At 54.5% G+C, this 16,019-nt stretch overlaps 2 protein-coding genes across 4 annotated transcripts; both read right to left on the bottom strand.

The window, feature by feature from the left end:
- Positions 1–575: 575 nt before the first annotated feature.
- On the bottom strand, positions 576–6,845 carry ARID3C (AT-rich interaction domain 3C). 2 transcript variants are annotated; one of them, XM_063082650.1, is made up of 7 exons: positions 6,531–6,845; positions 4,558–4,630; positions 2,641–2,824; positions 2,202–2,485; positions 1,456–1,638; positions 1,135–1,224; positions 576–676 (listed from the first exon to the last, which is right to left on the bottom strand). In XM_063082650.1, exons 1-7 carry the CDS (start codon positions 6,843–6,845, stop codon positions 576–578), a joined length of 1,230 nt encoding a protein of 409 aa, XP_062938720.1. The 2 variants fall into 2 exon arrangements, with proteins under 2 accessions (XP_062938720.1, XP_062938721.1); XM_063082651.1 differs by lacking the exon at positions 1,456–1,638.
- Positions 6,846–12,897: 6,052 nt separating this feature from the next.
- Positions 12,898–15,631, bottom strand: SIGMAR1 (sigma non-opioid intracellular receptor 1). 2 transcript variants are annotated; one of them, XM_063082311.1, is made up of 4 exons: positions 15,382–15,631; positions 15,050–15,250; positions 14,835–14,927; positions 12,898–13,997 (listed from the first exon to the last, which is right to left on the bottom strand). In XM_063082311.1, exons 1-4 carry the CDS (start codon positions 15,530–15,532, stop codon positions 13,771–13,773), a joined length of 672 nt encoding a protein of 223 aa, XP_062938381.1. In that variant the 5' UTR covers positions 15,533–15,631; the 3' UTR covers positions 12,898–13,770. The 2 variants fall into 2 exon arrangements, with proteins under 2 accessions (XP_062938381.1, XP_062938382.1); XM_063082312.1 differs by having other exon boundaries at positions 12,898–13,867.
- Positions 15,632–16,019: the final 388 nt, after the last annotated feature.

The following is a 16,019-nucleotide window of genomic DNA, read 5'->3' as shown; positions in this document are numbered from 1 at the left end:
TCAGGCAGTCAGATTCAAGAGAGGGAGCTCTTCTATTCTCATGGAGCCTCGCTATTCTGCCTCCTCCTCTGAGAGCCCCTGGCCCAAGGCATCCTATGTACCACACCATTCCTCCCCACCTCCCAGACCCAAACAAGAAGAGTCACTGGAGAGGGAGGGACTGCAGCTTTATTGTCCAAATATGACGTGAGGGATGTCTCCACAACACCCCAACCCAACTCTTCACCTGGCTCCTGAAGAGTAGCAGGGCTGACACAAAGAGGTGGGTCCCTAGAGATGACACTGACATAGTGGGCACATGAGGGGATGACGAGGATTACTGGGGGAAGAATCCTTTGGTAGATGCTGCTAGAATTGGCCAAGGGGGACATGCCCTCCTTCTTACATTGAGGTAGATGTAACATCAAAAGAAAACCCTTTGGCTTCAAGTCCACATGGCATGGGAGTGGTGGTGGTGGTGTGGTCAACTCCCAAGGCTGGGTCCCAGAATAGGCACCCCAGAAGAATCAAGGTGCAGGGGGTCTCCTTCCCCCCTCAGCAATGGGGTAAGGACTCATAGTTCCAAGTAGGAGCTCTCAGGGCAAGGTGCTGGAAGGGGGCCCTGTAGAGGGTGGGGGTGCAGGGTTGGTTGGGCCCTGGGAAGCTGGCACAGACTGGCGGCGGGCAAAGAGGACGCCTGGCAAAGGGGTGAGGAAATGGTAGAGAGCAAACACACGCAGGAGGGGGTAGGACATGGAAACAGAAGAGGGGAACAAAAGTAAGTGTCTTGATTGTTAGAACACCACACACATACCCCTGCCACAAACCAATGAGGACAAGCCCGCTGGGTCGGTGAGAAACTCTTATGCCAATGTAAATACACTCAAACAGGTCAATAATATTTACACTGATACATAGGCCCATGACAAGGCAGACACCCCATGGTACCCATGCCAGAGAGGTCATGCCTTGGACCCCATGCCATGTAGACACCCCCTTTAACCCTTGCCAGTATAGCAATCCTCTGAATCCCATGTCACCCATGCAAGTTTAGATATCCCTGCACCTCATGCTAGTAGAGAAGGTCTAAAATCCCCATGCCAGTCTAAATACTCTTGACCTCATGCCAGTGTAGACAGCCTGCAGTACCCATACCAGTGTAGACTACCCCGTTGATCTCTAGGGCCATGTTGATACTGCTGATGCCACTGCCTGCCAGATTGAGAGGCCCATCCAGCCGCTCTTCTGTCCAGGAGGTGGGGCAAAAGAGTCATGTTTTGGGGAATCAGACTTCAGACTTAGAAGTGCCCCCCATCCCTGTAGACAGCCCCCATACCACTCCAGTTCCACACCTGCAATCACGCTGTTGTTTATAGAGGGATCTCTGTGCCCCACCTCCAACATCCATCCGGTGATGGGTCTATCCTCCCTCAGCGTACAGTCCCAAAGCCCCATCACCAACAAGTCTCTCCTCACCCCTCAGGGGAACCTTCCCACGGGGCAGAAAACCGAGGGGTGCATTGGGTCGAGGTGGGTTCATAGGCCCCATCAACACAGCCCTCTTCTCTGGTGGCTCCTCTGGTGCCAACTTCTCTCGTGCAGGTCCCAAGGCCAGGCCCACAGGCACTGCCAGGCGAGGGGTTGGAGTTCCACCCTCCTCTGGAAGAATAGGTTTTTCAGCTCCCCTGTTTGTCTCTGCATTTGGTTCTCCCCCAGGCCTGGGACCATGAGAGGTCACCCAAGCTCACGCACCAATCTCTTATCCCTCACTTAATCTCTCTTCCCATCAGAGCCTTAGCCTGAAGGCTGCCTTACAGCCCAAAGGGCCAATATATGTCTAGGTTGGTCCAAGAGAGTTTGAGGGATTTTCTTGTTCTTGGTTGTTAAATACTCCAGGTCCCAGGAGGCACACACCACATGCAAACAGGAGCCCTGGGTGGACAGGTGTGAAATGGAGCTGCTGTGGATAAAGAACATTTTCCTGGGCTTCAGCTCATCACCGCAGTCACCAGTACCCTAGACCACTCAAGGTTTTATTTACCCCAAACATCAGGACCCCTAAACCTTAGCGACCCCCAAACCTCAGAGCCCGGTCAGACCTTACTGCTCCCATACCTCAATGCTTCCCAGACTTCAGAGTCCCCACATGTTAATGTTTCCTATATCTCAGATCCCGCCTAGACCTCAGAAACACCCAAACCTCCGCCCTTCGCCCCTCTCACCTTTCTTAATGGGGCTCGGGCTCAGGTGGGCGCACGCGTGCGCCGGCAGACCGGAGGCGGAGCCCTGGGCGGGGTCGAGCGGGGTCGCGGGCGGGGCGAGGCCAGGTCCAGAGGGGTGGCCCTGAGCGCCCCGCGGTGGCGGCCCCGCCAAGCCGAAGAGCGGGGCGGCGGTGTAAGCCTGGCGACGGCCCTCGCGCCGATTGCTGTCTATGGCGGCCTGGAGCTCCCCCGGCGAGCTGAGCGCCCGCGTCTCGCACTCGTACGGGTACAGGTACTTCATGTACCTAGAAGCGGAAGTGGGTGGGGTGGGGTGGGGTGGGAGTGGGAGGCTGGGGCCAGCTGGTCAAGTCCCACACGCCGTCGCCCGCCCCGGGGCCCTCCGCGCCCGGCCCCCCCGCCCCGCGCGCTCCTTCCACTCCGCTCACTCCCCTGGCCTCACTGGGTGCGGAGAGTGAAGGCGGCCGAAGTGATGGTAGTGGGCAGGCTGAGGCCCCGCGTGACCTCCCGCCACACTTTGCGGTTGATGACTTCCACCAGGCCGCCCTTGGCCGTCACCAGGCGAAACAGCGCATACAGGTCCAACACCTGCTTCGCCATGATGGGCACGCGGTTCACTGGCGTCCCTGGTGGGGAGTGGGCAGAGAGTCAGGACACTAAGACTAAAACCCTGTCTGCGGGCATCCCCGGGGACCGAGGGAGTTGGATGCCTAGAAGAGGGCCGGGTACAGGACAGGACCCCAGAGGAGGGAGGGAGAGAAGGAGGGATGGGAAGTGGGATTACAGGCAGAAACCCCAGGGCCTCCATTTTAGTGGAAGAGACAGGAGGCTAGACCAGGAGTTGGCAAACTTCTGTAAAAGGCCAGATTGTAAATATTTTAGGCTCTGCGGGCGAAACGATCTCTGCCGCAACTATTAACTCAAAGCAGCCATAGATGATAGAGGAATGGGCATGGCTGTGTACCAACAAAACTTTATTTACAGACTCTGAAATTCGATTTTCACACGTCTGAAATTGTTATTCGTCTTTTAACGTTTTCCAACTATTTAAACATGTAAGAGCCATTCTCGTCTCGCAGGCGGCTGGATTTGGCCCACAAGCTTTAGTTTGCTGACCCCTGGAGTAGACCATAGGAAGGACTTCTGGACAGTGCTAAGGAGCCGGGCTCCCCTAAGCAGCAGCCCCCAGTGGCTGCCCGAGGTCGGGAGACGGCGGGTGGGAGAGGAATTAGCCCCCGCCTCGGCCCGCCGACTCCGCAGCCCGCGCCGCCTACGCTGGCCAGTCCTGACAAAAGGGCCTGTCTGCGCTGAGCGATGGGCCCCAGTTAATTCCTTACCGATCCCGTCCCCTTCCGCTGCCGCCTTTGGACCCGAACAATTAGCTGCGGCCTGATTAATGGGGGAAAATTATCGGCCCTGCGGGACCCCCTCCCCCAGCAGCGGGAGCGGAGGGAGGCACAACTGGGGGGAGGAAGGAGACAGGTAATGCTGGGATCTCCTCAGACAGCCCCAACCCCCAGTGGAGGGGCGGCAGAAAGGGAACACTGAAACCAGAATGACTGGGCCTCCCTGGGGAGCAAGAGGACCTGGAGCCCACTGAAGGTCCTGAGGAAGGAAGGGACCCCAGAGGGGTGCTGGGTCTGGGGTGGGGGCCGGGGGATTTGGGCCAGCAGCTGCACTAAGGAAGAGGGGGTAGTGCAGCTAGTTAATTAGCAGCTTATCAGGCTGCGCTCTGAGTGAGTTAATTAGCTTTGTAGAGAGAGATAATGAGTCAATGTTAGGTCCCATGAATCTGGGGAGAAGCCGAAGTGATGGACTGCCGCCCACCCTCATGCCCTCCTGGACCCTTCCTGCATTCTCTTCCAGCTCTGAGATTCCTGGAAAGGAATTTCTCTTCCACCACAGCCCCAATTCACATGGTCCCCGGCCTACCCCTTGGGAAGTCCTCCCTTCAGTCTAATCCCAGTCCTTCCTGCTGTAGAGCACATAGGGTGTCCCCTGCCTGAAGCAAGGGGAAACTGAGGACAGACAGGCTGGTGGAAGGGTCCTCAATAGAGAAGCAAGACATTCCCAGCCCTCCAGTCCCAGGACTCTCACGTCCCAAGCCCCCCCCACCACAAGTTCTCCCTCCCACCCTCCCAATTGATCCCACACTCATTAACCTGCCAGTGGGCTGGCCACCAATTAATCCTGGGGTGAACAAGGGGGGCAGGGTCAGAGGTTAAAGATGCTATTGAGGGCCCAAAGGACAGGTGCTGCCAAGCTCAGGCCTCTGCATGAGGACTAAACCCTGAAGTCTCCCTCAAACCTGATAAGTTGGGACAATTCCAGGGTCCTTCCCGCATGTCAGCCTACTCACCCCTCTTCTGCATGAAGCTAAACAGGTCATCCAGAAATTCCTTCCTCTTCGGGTCTGCATCGAGCTCGTACAGCTGGGGATGAATCAGAGTCATTCTCCAGCTCCGCTGACTCCCCTCCCTCCCAGGACACCAGTTCAGGTTGTACCCTGAACAAGGGACCTTAGCTGAAGAGGTGAGTAGGGTCTGAATGTGGACTCTCTGGCATTAGGCTCTTTCCTCCCGGGGGCAATTAGGGGCTCCTTTTTCTATACACAGAGACCTGTATGGGTTAATGTTGCCCTGAGCAGCTCAAGCCACCCATTTGGGGAGTAGGAGAAGAGAGGAGGCAAGAAGGAGCTGGGGAGGCTCAGCCTGCCTCCAGGCCTGAGTCTTCCCACACTTTAAGGGGCATTCAGAGCCCTAAGAAGGAAGCCAGGCTGGGGCTGTGTTCCACACTGAGGAGACTAACAGATATATCTGAGGCACTCATTCACTCTTATTCATTCATGCAAGAGGTTCATGCTGTTCATATCCCTGTGTGCCAGTGCTGGGGGTGGGTGAGGGATAGAGATGCCTCTAACCCATCCCTTAGGCAGAACGGATACTCAGAAGCTCCTGTACTGACACCTGGGGCCCCTCAGCTCTCCTGGTCTGATCTCCTTCCAGAGGCACTTACCCTGCCTACTCAAGAAGCCACCACAGAAGCACTGACTCTGTGCCACCCAGGACCTGGGGGGTCAGGGCTTGAAGGGCTCACAGGCCATCCCACCCCTTCCCAGTCACCTGGAGCTCTACCTCCAGTATCACCTCCCAAATACCACACAAGAGGAACAATCTCCAAAGTTGTGGAGTCATTGTAACAGTCCCTGCAGTCAGAGTAATAGTCCCCAAGAAACACCCATAGGTAACAGTCTATCTCCCAATAAGAACTCTCAGAGTAAAAAAACACCCATGAGTAAAAACCCCCAGAAATCCACCTTTAGAGTCACACTCCCACGACAACTGGGCCCTAAGTCTTAGATGGATACCCACAAATAATACACTCTTCAAGTAATAATCCCCAGAATTATACCCAGAAGAATCAGTCACTAAAGTCACATCTCCAGAGTAGCAGAGCCCTGAGTAACACTCCCGGTTTTATAGTAATGCTGCCATGTTGTACTAACCACAGATTAACACTTCTGGAAAATACCCAAGACCAACTCCCTATGGATAACACCACCAAAATAGCATACCTGGAATCACAACCCTGTGTAACACCTTCATAGTGACAGCCTGGAGTAGTGTCCTTAGAATAACACCCAGAAGGGTTCCACAGGGAGGAAGCACCTCAAATTAAATCCCTGTGACTAAGGTCTTCTCATTCCCAGTTGCAAAGCAGCCCGTTAGCCATACTGCAGCTGTAGTGGCCATCAAAGCCTGGGAACTGTCATCCATGGAACTCAGGTCAGGGAGAAGATTTGGATTGGAGTGAGTGGGGTGGTGCAACAGGAAAGAGAGGAGGGGTGTACCACCCTGCTAAGGGAGTGGCATCCGCTATTCTGCTTCCAAAGACAGAGGTAGAGAGCCTGGGAAACCGCCACTGGTCACTGGAATATGACCTTGTACTTGTGTGAGAGGGTAGGTGGAGTGGTGCTGACACTGGAATCCCCAGCCCCCAGATCCTCCTTCCTCAAATGTCCCTACACCCCTCCCACTTTCCCTTCCAGCCCCACCAATGGCTTCCAGTGTGTGAGTCTCCATGTTTCTGGGCGTCTCCTGCACATCTTAGTGTGTCCCTATGCACTTCTCTGTGTATCTGGGTGTTTGTCTCTCCCTCCCTGCCACTATCTATCTTCCAGTCTTCTCACTGACTCTCCCTAGGTCTCTGTGTCTTTTTGTCTGTCTTTCCATCCTGCAGAGGGCAGTGGGGATGGGTGGGCTACTAATCACCTGGCTCACTTTTGCCCAGAGATTAGGAAGGGGAGAGGGCCTGACATTGAGGGGGTCCTACCTGCTTGAACTGTTCCTCGTAGGTCCACTCATGGGGATGGGGTCCAGGGGGCTGGCTGGAAGGTGAGCTGGGGCCCTGGGCCCCTGGACGGCTCTCCTCAGCTGCTGCCTCCTCTGCCCCGGCTTCCTCCCCCTCCTCGTCCTCTTCGGCATCCTCCTCTTCCTCAGCCCCAACCTCTCCCAAAGCCCCCTCAGGGACCTGTAGGGTCCGGGGGCCAGGAAGGGGAGGCTTTGGTGGCAGTGGTGGGTGTGGAGGGGCTAATGGCACCACTCCCTGGGCCAGCCGAGCTGCCTGCTGCCTCTGCAGGGCCTCCATCACAGCTTCCAGGCGCAGTCCCCCCGCTGGGGGGGGCCCTGGAACCAGGCGGTGCCCTGAGAAAAGGGCTGCCTGTGGGGGAGGAAATTATGGGTGCTGGGTCTTGCTGCCTTCCCCACCCAACACAAGAGGAGGTGGTCATGGATTCAGGGAAGTGTGGGGGGGTCATAAGGAAAGAGGCCGAAAGAGCTTTCCCAGAGATCTACAGAAAGAGAGAGGTAGAAAGAACAGGAGAGACAGAGATCAGACCCAGGGAGTCAGCAATGGCCATTGACTGAGGACAGGGAGAGTCTGAGCACATCAGAGAGGACAACAGAGACCAAGAGACAGAGGGAGATGGAGGAGGGAGGGAAAGAGAGGAGCGAGATCCCGACACAGAGAAAATGACAGGGAGATATGGAGACAGATGGAGGTGAGACAGAGGGACAAGGAGAGACAGAGGTGGGGAGAAACAGAGACTGAGAGGAGGGACCAAGATGGAGAGACAGAAATACCCCGCAGAGACAAGGGTGGAGAGACAGAGGTGGGCAAAGATGAGATTGATAGAAATATTGGGCAAGAGAGATAGAGGAAGAGATACATATCAAAGACCTAAGTGACAGGCAGCCCAGAGAGAGGGACCAGAGACAGAGACAGAGACAGGTGGAGCGAGACAAATAGTAAGACTGGCTGGGAGACAGGGAAAGACCGACGCAGCAGAAGACAGAGGCAGGAGAGATTAGAGAGAGAGAGAGAGAGACGTTAAATAGAGGGGGACAGACAGAGAAACAGGGACAGGTTAAAATAGACAGAGACGGGACAGAGAGGCAGAGGACAAGAACCAAAGAGGCGCGGGAACAGAGGGCTGCGGAGGCAGAGCCTAGGACGGGGACGGGACGCAACTGGCAGGAGACGGCGGGGCCGCGACGCCGGGCTCTCTCGCTGCAGGTGCCGGGTGGCCGCACTCACCTGCCTGGCGCGACCCGCTGTCCCTGGCGTCTCCACGGCGCTCCCTCTGCTCTGCCCGCCTCTCGGGCGGCCCCTGACTCTGCTCAGTTCCCCCGCGGGGTCCCCCGCCAAGCCGAGCGCTCCCGCCGCCTGGTGCTCCTCCGGCCGCGGTGCGCTCACTCGCCGCTCTGCTGGCGACCGCCGCGGGGGCGGGACCCGAGCCCAGCGAGGTGGGCGGGGGCGCACCGGGAGAGGCCCCCGTGGGCTCTCCTGCTCTCGGCCCCCCAACAGGTGTCCCCCACCTTCCTTACAGCCAGATTCGTGGGGAGGGGTCGTCGGGAGCTGCGGGGGTCGTGCGAAGGTGGGTCCACGCCACTGGACTCTGAACCAGGGCCCCGCCCAGCCTCAAAGTCGTGCCTCCCTCACCCACACTCGGTGCCAGGCATTCACACACAAACAGCCATGTTCACACGCCAGCACACCTTGTCACAAGTTCAGGCACACAGCTGCCCAGTCCCACAGCCTCGGTTACGTGGTCACTACGGCGCCAACGTCCTAGGCAGCCTGTGATCAGGAGGGGAATCACTCTGCAAGATGCTGGGTGAGTGGGGAGCCTGGCCAGAAAGCAGCTTCTCCCCTGCCCTGCCCACCCCACGTGCTGTCCTCAACTGCATGCACCCTGCAGTTTGCACATGTGCATGCATGTGGCAGTGGCAGCTATGCACTCACACACTCCGAGGTCTCTGAGCTGACATCACACCCGCAGCAGTGTACACATACCACATGCAGATACACAGCCACACAGTTTTTTTTTTTTAAAAATCACTTTTGACATTCTATTACAGAAATTTTCAAACATATACACAAGAAGAGTGAATTGTATAATGAACCTTTGGTATTCATCACCTGTTTGTTTAAACAGTGATCAGCATTTTGCCTACCTTCACACATGTTCTCCACCTATTTGTGCTTGGCTCCCAATCTGTATCTCCAGACCCCTTCAACCAAATGCTCTGGGCCTACCCACCCTCCCACCTATCTCCCATGCTGTTCCTTATTTTGGGGGTCCTGAGTGGCAGGCCACAGTTTCTCCTCTGAGCAGCCTGGTCCCCAGTCCTCTCAGGCATCCTCATACTTCCTCAGTTTCTTCCTGTGCCCAAGGCGACCTACCTACCAAAGGCATGAAGGTCACCCTGAGTTGATGCCAAGAGTGTGAGAACAGCAGATGTCTGTAGAAGTTACACCTGGTGGCACTAGGGGAACATCCTCTGACCTCACACCCAGTGAGGCACACATGCCCCAGGGTCATGATTTCTTTAGAGGGCCACAATCCAGATGTAACCTTCATCTCCTCCCTCCTTCTTCATTCTCTCCCTGTCAATCCCCTCCTCTCAGCCTCAGCTTGCCCTGGCCCAGACCACAGCTCCTCTCACCAAGATCCTGTGGGGCACCACCCCCCTACTCTCCTGGCTTCCAGCCTCCACCCTCTCCGAAGCCTCACTCTCAAGTCCTGGTTCTCTATGACCTATCCCTAGTCACACTGAGGCTCAGCCCCACTGGTACCTTTGGCACCCTTCAGTGTCCTCCAGCTCAGACTTTAGACCTCACAGCCAGTCAGAAGCCCTCATTCCCAGCACCCTCAGTGATCCAACCACCTTCAGTACTGATGTTCCCTCCCCCAAAGCCCAGCTTCCTCCTCTGCCTATCCCCTTCCCCAATGCTGGGCACACAGAAGGGAGAATCAGTGAACATGCAGAGGCAGACAAATATGCCCAGGGGTTCTTCCAGAGGACTCGAGGGCAGAGGGTAGAGATCTGCAGAACTCCTGTGCCCCCCCCCCCACTTTACACCCCACCCCCACCCCACCCACCAGCTTCCCCTGGCTGCTCAGAGGAGGTGCCTGGAGAGATAAAGATGGTAAGAATCCTCCTGGAAAGATAGAAACTGGCTTGGGGAAATTCCAGTTCTGAGGGTTTGGAGATTGTTTTTCGGGGTTTAGGTTGGGGGAGGAGAGGGGCAAGAGGCTGGGCAGCTACTCTCCCCCCAGAAAGAATCAATCAAGCAAAGTAAACCCACCTTTGGAGTTTGGGCCAGGAGGACTACAACTGGGAAGGGCTGAGGGGAAGGATTAAACCTAGCTGGGACCTGGTTTATTTCTCTCTTCATCTGAAAAAAGGAAAGCTGCCTCTGACACCCACACACATAGTCTGGTCCTATACCTCACAAAGACAGGCAGACCTAGACCTCCACAGACCAATGCTTCATTCATCCAACTCATATTTATTGAGTATCTACTCTATACCAGGCACTGCTGGACACAGAAGTACATAAAACAAAGTCCTTATTATAATGGTATAATTCTAGTGGAAGAAATATATAGTGCATCAGATGGTTAAGCACCATGAGGGAAAATGTAGCTGGGTTTGAGGAATAGAAAGGGGAGGGTATATTAGTTATCTATCACTGTGTAACAAATTACCCCCAAACTTAGCAGCTTAAAACATTTATTTTCTCACAATTCTGTGGGTCAGGAATGTGAGAGTGGCTTAGCTGGGTGGATCCGAATCATTGCCTCTTATGAAATTGTAGTGAAAATGTTGGCCAGGACTGCAGTCATCTGAAGTCTCCACTAAGACTGGAGAATCCACTTCCAAGATGGCTCCCTTGTGTGGCTATTGGCAGGAAGCCTTTTTCTCCCCATGTGTGTCTCTCCGTAGGATTGCTTGTGTGTCCTCCTAACATGGCAGTTGGTTTTCCCCAGAGTGAGCCAATAAAAAGAGGCTAGAGAGGCAACAATGTTTTTCATGGCCTAGTCCTGGAAGTCACTTCTGCCACATATTATTTGTTAAAGTACATAACTAAGTCTAGCCTACACCCAAGGCGAAGGAAATTAGGCTTCACCTCTTGAAGGGAGGAGTATCAAAAATTTTGTGGAGGCATTTAAAACGCCACAGAAAGGATGCTATTACATAAGTGTTAGGGAAAAGACTCACTATGCAGGAATTAAAGGGGGGAGGAAGAGAGCCACGTGGATACCTGGGGAAGAGCACTGCAGTCAGAATAGCTGGTGCAAATATCCTGCGGTAGATACTTACTTGATGTGCCAGAAGCAAGGAGGCCACTGGGCTGGAACAGGGTGGCTGAGGAGGTGAGTGGTAGGATGCTTGGTTAGAGGTAACATGGGCCTTGGAGTAGTCCTTTGGAAGGAATAAAAGGACAAAATGAGATGGAAAGCCATTAGAAATGTCTCCATATAGGATGCAAGCATGAAGATCAGTTAGCTGGACATTGCAGTAGTCCAGGAAACAGATGACGGTGTCTTGGACCAGGGTGGTAGCAGTGGAGGTGGCAAGTGTCCAGAGTCTGGAAATGTTTTAAAGATAAAACTGAGGATTTGTATAACACCAAGGTCAAGGGTTTGGATCCCCATACAGACCAGCCCCTGAAAAACACCACCACCACAACTGAGGATTTGTTGATGGATTGGATGTGGGATGTGAGTGAATGAGAGGTGTCCGAGATGATGCTAAGGTTTTTGGCTTGGGCAGCTGGGTAAATGGAGATGCCCTTAACTAAGACAGTAAAGACTATGAGGTGGTGGTGGTGCAGGATTGGGAGAGAAATCAGTTTGCTTTGGACATTTTAAGTTTGAGATACCTATTAGACAACTGAATGGAGATACTGAATAGAGATGGAAGCAGCAAGATATACAAATCTGGAGCTCAAGGAAGAGATTTAGGTGGAGATAAAAATTTAGAAGATACAAAGCTACTTCAAAAAGTAGGTGAAAAAGTAGAATTGAAAAATAATACGAATCTTTCCTTGAACTTTTTGAAGTACCTTTGTATATACATGGCATTTAAAGTCATGAAGTAGTTGAGATCATTTGGGAGGGAGTGTAAACAGAGAATGGATTTGAGGACTAAGTCCGGGAAGTCGGAGGTTGAAGAGATAAGAAGGATCCAGCAAAGAAGGCAATGGAGAGAGTAGTGTCCTGGAAGCCAAAAGTGTGTTTGGAGAGTGTCAAATGAAAGTCAAGAACTATGAAATGACCTCTGGACTTAGCAGTGGAGACGGGGAGGGTCCTGGGAGCCTAGTCCTTTGTGGAAGGGAGGGAGGGATGACAGGGGGAACTGGGGTATTCCAGACAGATGTGGGCTTTGGACCTAGAGGCTGGGTTACAGGGTGGGAGAAATCCTCTAAGGAGGAATAAATTTGCAACTCAGGATCAATGGAGAGACCCCAGCCAGGGTGTCACAGTTGGCAGAGTGGTAGTGGTAGGGGTCAAGATGGCCAACTTGCCCGGGCTTCACATTCATTCAGAACCACAAATTTAGACTTTTGATGTTTGCAAATAAAGTAATACATGTAGTCTTTCATATTTGTGATCATTAAAATGCCAAACTTAAATATTTTTATAATCGTGTTTCTCCTATATTTAATGTACCAGGAGTCCTAGGAAGTGGAAGGGGTCTGGGCCTCACTCGACTCAGCAGGACCAGGATGAGGGTGAGGCAAGCTTGGCACCTTGGGTGTAAAAGTGAAGTAGGCAAAATTTTGGCTTCTCTGCCTCACCCCAGTCTGGGCCCTGCCTACCCCCCATACTGCCAGATAGTGTGCCTGCTTTTCACCCCAGGGGCCCCCACAAAAGCGGACCATAGAGGGGAGGAACTCCTGCTCTGGGTGAAGGTGGATACCATACGCTAGGAGCCCAGAAAAAAGCAATTTTCTTTCAGCTCAAAAGTGGGTGCACACCGCCACCCTGTGGCCATCCAGGGCAAGATTCTTAGGACTATTTCCAGAATTGCACAGGCAGAGGTAAGGCCAAGACACACACCTCACCAAACACTGAATTTCTCAAATTGTGGCATTCACAACTGTGTTGGAGGTGATCTTATTAAACATGCTGATATCAAGGCCTCAGTCCAGAAGAACTGATCTCTGGGGAGGGAGCCCAGTAAGCTGTAGCTTCAACAAGTATCCCAGGTGATTCTTAGGCACACTCAAGTATATAGTCCCTACTATTGTCCAAAGCCACTGTCTTACAAACTAAATCACACGCAAGGGAGAGGCCTTCCTGAGGTCCCCAAGGAGTTAGAAGCTGCTCAGACACACAAAGAAATGGAACTGTTCAACAAATCTTTATTAACAGAAAGACTGACGGACAGAGAATGCAGAAGGGCAGTGTCTGGAAACTGTGATAGGAGTAAGTATGTGCACAGAAAAAGCCTTCTGTAGGCCAGGGATGACCCCTTGGAACCAGGCCCCCCACTCCAGGTCATCTCCTCAGTGGTCTCTGGTCTGAGGCCAGCTTCCCTATCATAACCCCAAGGGAGAAATGGGGGTCTTTCAGGGATGGAAGACTCTTTGATTTCAGCACTCTCCACATTCCTCTGGTTCCCAGATGACTTGGTTGCTGAAGGGGTGGGGGATAAGCCACAGGAGCACTTGCATAGCAGGGGAGTGGAATGGGGATAAGGCATATGGTGAGGACAGGGGAACTGAAGGGGAAGAGCATCATAGCTGCAGGTGAAGTGGCCTCCAAAGGGCAGCTCCTTTTGCCCCTCACCCTCCCAAACTGCTGCTGGGCTGAGGAGTAGGACTGAGGCAGAGAGTAATACCCACCCCCCGTCCTTAACTCCAGAGCCCTGAGTGGAGGCAGGAAGCTCTGGAAAGGCCTGAGTTAGTGAGTCCAGCTTGTGGTGTGTGTTTGAACATGACTGGCCCCCTTGGTATATGTGGGGTTCCCTCTCTGGATGGGTGTGAGTGCATGATCTTGCCTTACACACAGGTCTCAGTGTCTATATGTATGTCCCATTTGTTCCCACGGTCTCTGTGTTTGGAAGTATAAGCATATATGTCCCTGCTCACACAGCAGGAGCTCAGTATCTGTATGGTGTGAGTATGTCCTTGTCTATGCACATGGGCTCCAGCAAGTGGATGTGTGCGGGCCTGCCCGCTCCTGTCCTTCCACAGGTCTTCTTTCAGGCCTGGCTGGTTAGGGGTCCTGGCCGAAGAGGTAGGTGGTGAGCTCAAGCCGGAGGCCCCGGACATAGGAGCGAAGAGTATAGAAGAGGGTGAGGAAGTCCTGGGTGCTGAAGACAGTGTCAGCCAGTGCGAATGCCAGGGTAGATGGGATGACACCCCGGCCGTACTCCACCATCCATGTGTTTGGCCCCCACTCCACAGCCGTTGCTTCACCAGGCCCGTGCACCACTGTCTCCCCTAGGGGACAGGGAGCACTCGTGTAAGGAGCCCACCTCTGCCCTGTCTTTCCATTGCTGGCTATTTCCTGGCCTATGGGCTCTCTACGGATGGAGAATGGAGAGGGAGCTTCTGGAAAGGAAAAAGCCCCCACATCACTGGCCTGGTCTCTCATCTGGAGGGGTAAGAGACCCAGATGGCCACTCGTAAATATTCTTTTGTGGCATCACCAGACCCATGTCCTCTCTTGGGGGAAGCCATGGGGACTACGTCCCCTGGCCATGGGCCCATTGTATGGAGGTCATGGAAGTCTGCATTCCCAAGCCTCACTCATGTCAAGCAGAAATTTAGCTAAACTTGGGCTGGGCTTGTTAGGGAAGGGAAGAGGTGGTTACAAGACTTTCTGAGAAATGTAGCTGTTCAATTGCAATGTCTGCCACGCTTACACTCAACCTCTAAACTTACATGGAAGTCCAAAGCTCTACCTTTTATGTAGCTTGTTTCATTATTATTATTATTATTATTTTTAAAAAAGGAAGACAAGGAAGACAACTGTCTTGTCTTTTGGAGTATGAGAGCATGTCTGATTTCCAACAAATTTTGGAATATTGGCTAGGTAAAACGGTGTCTAGGCAGATAAAAATCAGACATGCTATGTTTTGTTTCCCTTTGATAAAAGAAAGCAACAGGGTCTCTCGGCTCTGCCCCAACCAACCACCTGTGGCTTATGGAGGTGGGGAGGGAACTATGTGGAGGGCCTCCCAACGCACCCTTTTTCCATGCCATGGCTCCCTCCCCCAACTGTGGGCAACCCCAGCGTGAAGGGACACGCTTCTCTGACAGAGCTTCCTTACCCACCTGGGTAGAAGACCTCACTTTTGGTGGTGCCTTCTCTCCACTGGTGGAAGGTGCCAGAGATGATGGTGTCCGAGATCTCAGCCCAGTAGCGCCCTGAGTGACAATCAAATGGACACTGGCTATCAGGGTGTCTGCACCATCACGTGGCCCAGCCAGACATCAGAAAGAAGGGCATGGGTCCCAGCCTCCCAGTCTGGCCCGCCGCTAGCACTGACCCGAGTGGCCGCGGGAGCCCAGGGCGGTGCCGAAGAGCAGCACATACTCGGATAGCGAGGCGTGCAGAAGGCACATGGCACCCATCCAGCCGCCCGCGTTCACGAACACCCACTGCAGCTCCTCGTCGGGCAGCACATGGCCTGGGTGCAGCCGCCGCAGCTCCACGATCAGCCGAGAGAAGGCCAGCTCGTGGTCCAGCCCTGGTGGAGGCAGAGGAGCTGCGGAGTTAGGGCCAGCACTGGTCCCCGACTCGGGGACGACGCCCTGGGAACCCCCGGCTCTGCTCGGCTCCTGGGCCGGACGCTCCCCTCCCCGCCCTCCGCCCGCTCACCGGCGTACTGTCGCGCCAGCTGCGCGATCTCTTCGTGCTGGAAGACGAAGCTCTGCGTACCCAGCCAGAGCCAGACGACCTGGGTCAGCACCGCCGCGGCAGCCAGAAGCAGCGCGACCCACGCCCACCGCCGGCCCACGGCCCACTGCATCCCGGCGGGTGGCCTGGCACAGGGCAGCGCAGGAGGGAGCCCGGGCCTGAAGCTGTGCACTCACCGCCTCCGAGCCCGCCGCCAGCTACCCACGACTCGCTCCCCCGCCACCGCCGTGGTATGGCCCGCCCTGGCCAATGGGAACTATCCGGGAGCCTCGGTGCCGCCCCTTCGGTTGAACCATTTCCTCGTGGGGAGCGCCGAGGGGCGGGGCGGCGGCGCGCACATGAGGTGAGGGGGCGGGGCCTAGCGCTCTCCTGGTGCCACTTGCCGTGGAGATGGGGTGGGTGGCGGTGAGACCCAGAGTGGACTGGCCCGGCTGGGCTTACTGGCCGATGAAGCAGACGAGTCCGGAAGTAGAGCCTTCGTGGACTCGTGATTGTTAAGACCCGCCTTTGTTAGCACTAAAGCTGGGAGGAGGCAGTTCAACCTGGGAGCGTTAGGGAAGGCTTTCCAAAGGCAAGACACCTGAGATGTGTCTTTAAGA

The sequence above is a fragment of the Cynocephalus volans genome, chromosome 17, assembly GCF_027409185.1.
Source record: "Cynocephalus volans isolate mCynVol1 chromosome 17, mCynVol1.pri, whole genome shotgun sequence".
Lineage (NCBI taxonomy): Eukaryota > Metazoa > Chordata > Mammalia > Dermoptera > Cynocephalidae > Cynocephalus > Cynocephalus volans.
The sequence above is the reverse complement of the archived record's forward strand: the minus strand, read 5'-3'. Positions and strand labels throughout refer to the sequence as shown.

Coding starts and splice junctions, on each gene's coding strand:
- ARID3C (XM_063082650.1), bottom strand. CDS start 6,845: ATGGAGGCCCTGCAGAGGCAGCAGGCAGCTCGGCTGGCCCAGGGAGTG. Junction 2,825..4,557: donor TAGCTTCATGCAGAAGAGGG/GTGAGTAGGCTG, acceptor ACTCCCCACCAG/GGACGCCAGTGAACCGCGTG. Junction 1,225..1,455: donor TGGGAAGGTTCCCCTGAGGG/GTGAGGAGAGAC, acceptor CCTCCTGGACAG/AAGAGCGGCTGGATGGGCCT.
- SIGMAR1 (XM_063082312.1), bottom strand. CDS start 15,532: ATGCAGTGGGCCGTGGGCCGGCGGTGGGCGTGGGTCGCGCTGCTTCTG. Junction 15,251..15,381: donor GCTGGCGCGACAGTACGCCG/GTGAGCGGGCGG, acceptor TGCCTCCACCAG/GGCTGGACCACGAGCTGGCC. Junction 13,868..14,834: donor AAGTGAGGTCTTCTACCCAG/GTGGGTAAGGAA, acceptor CACTGTCTTCAG/CACCCAGGACTTCCTCACCC.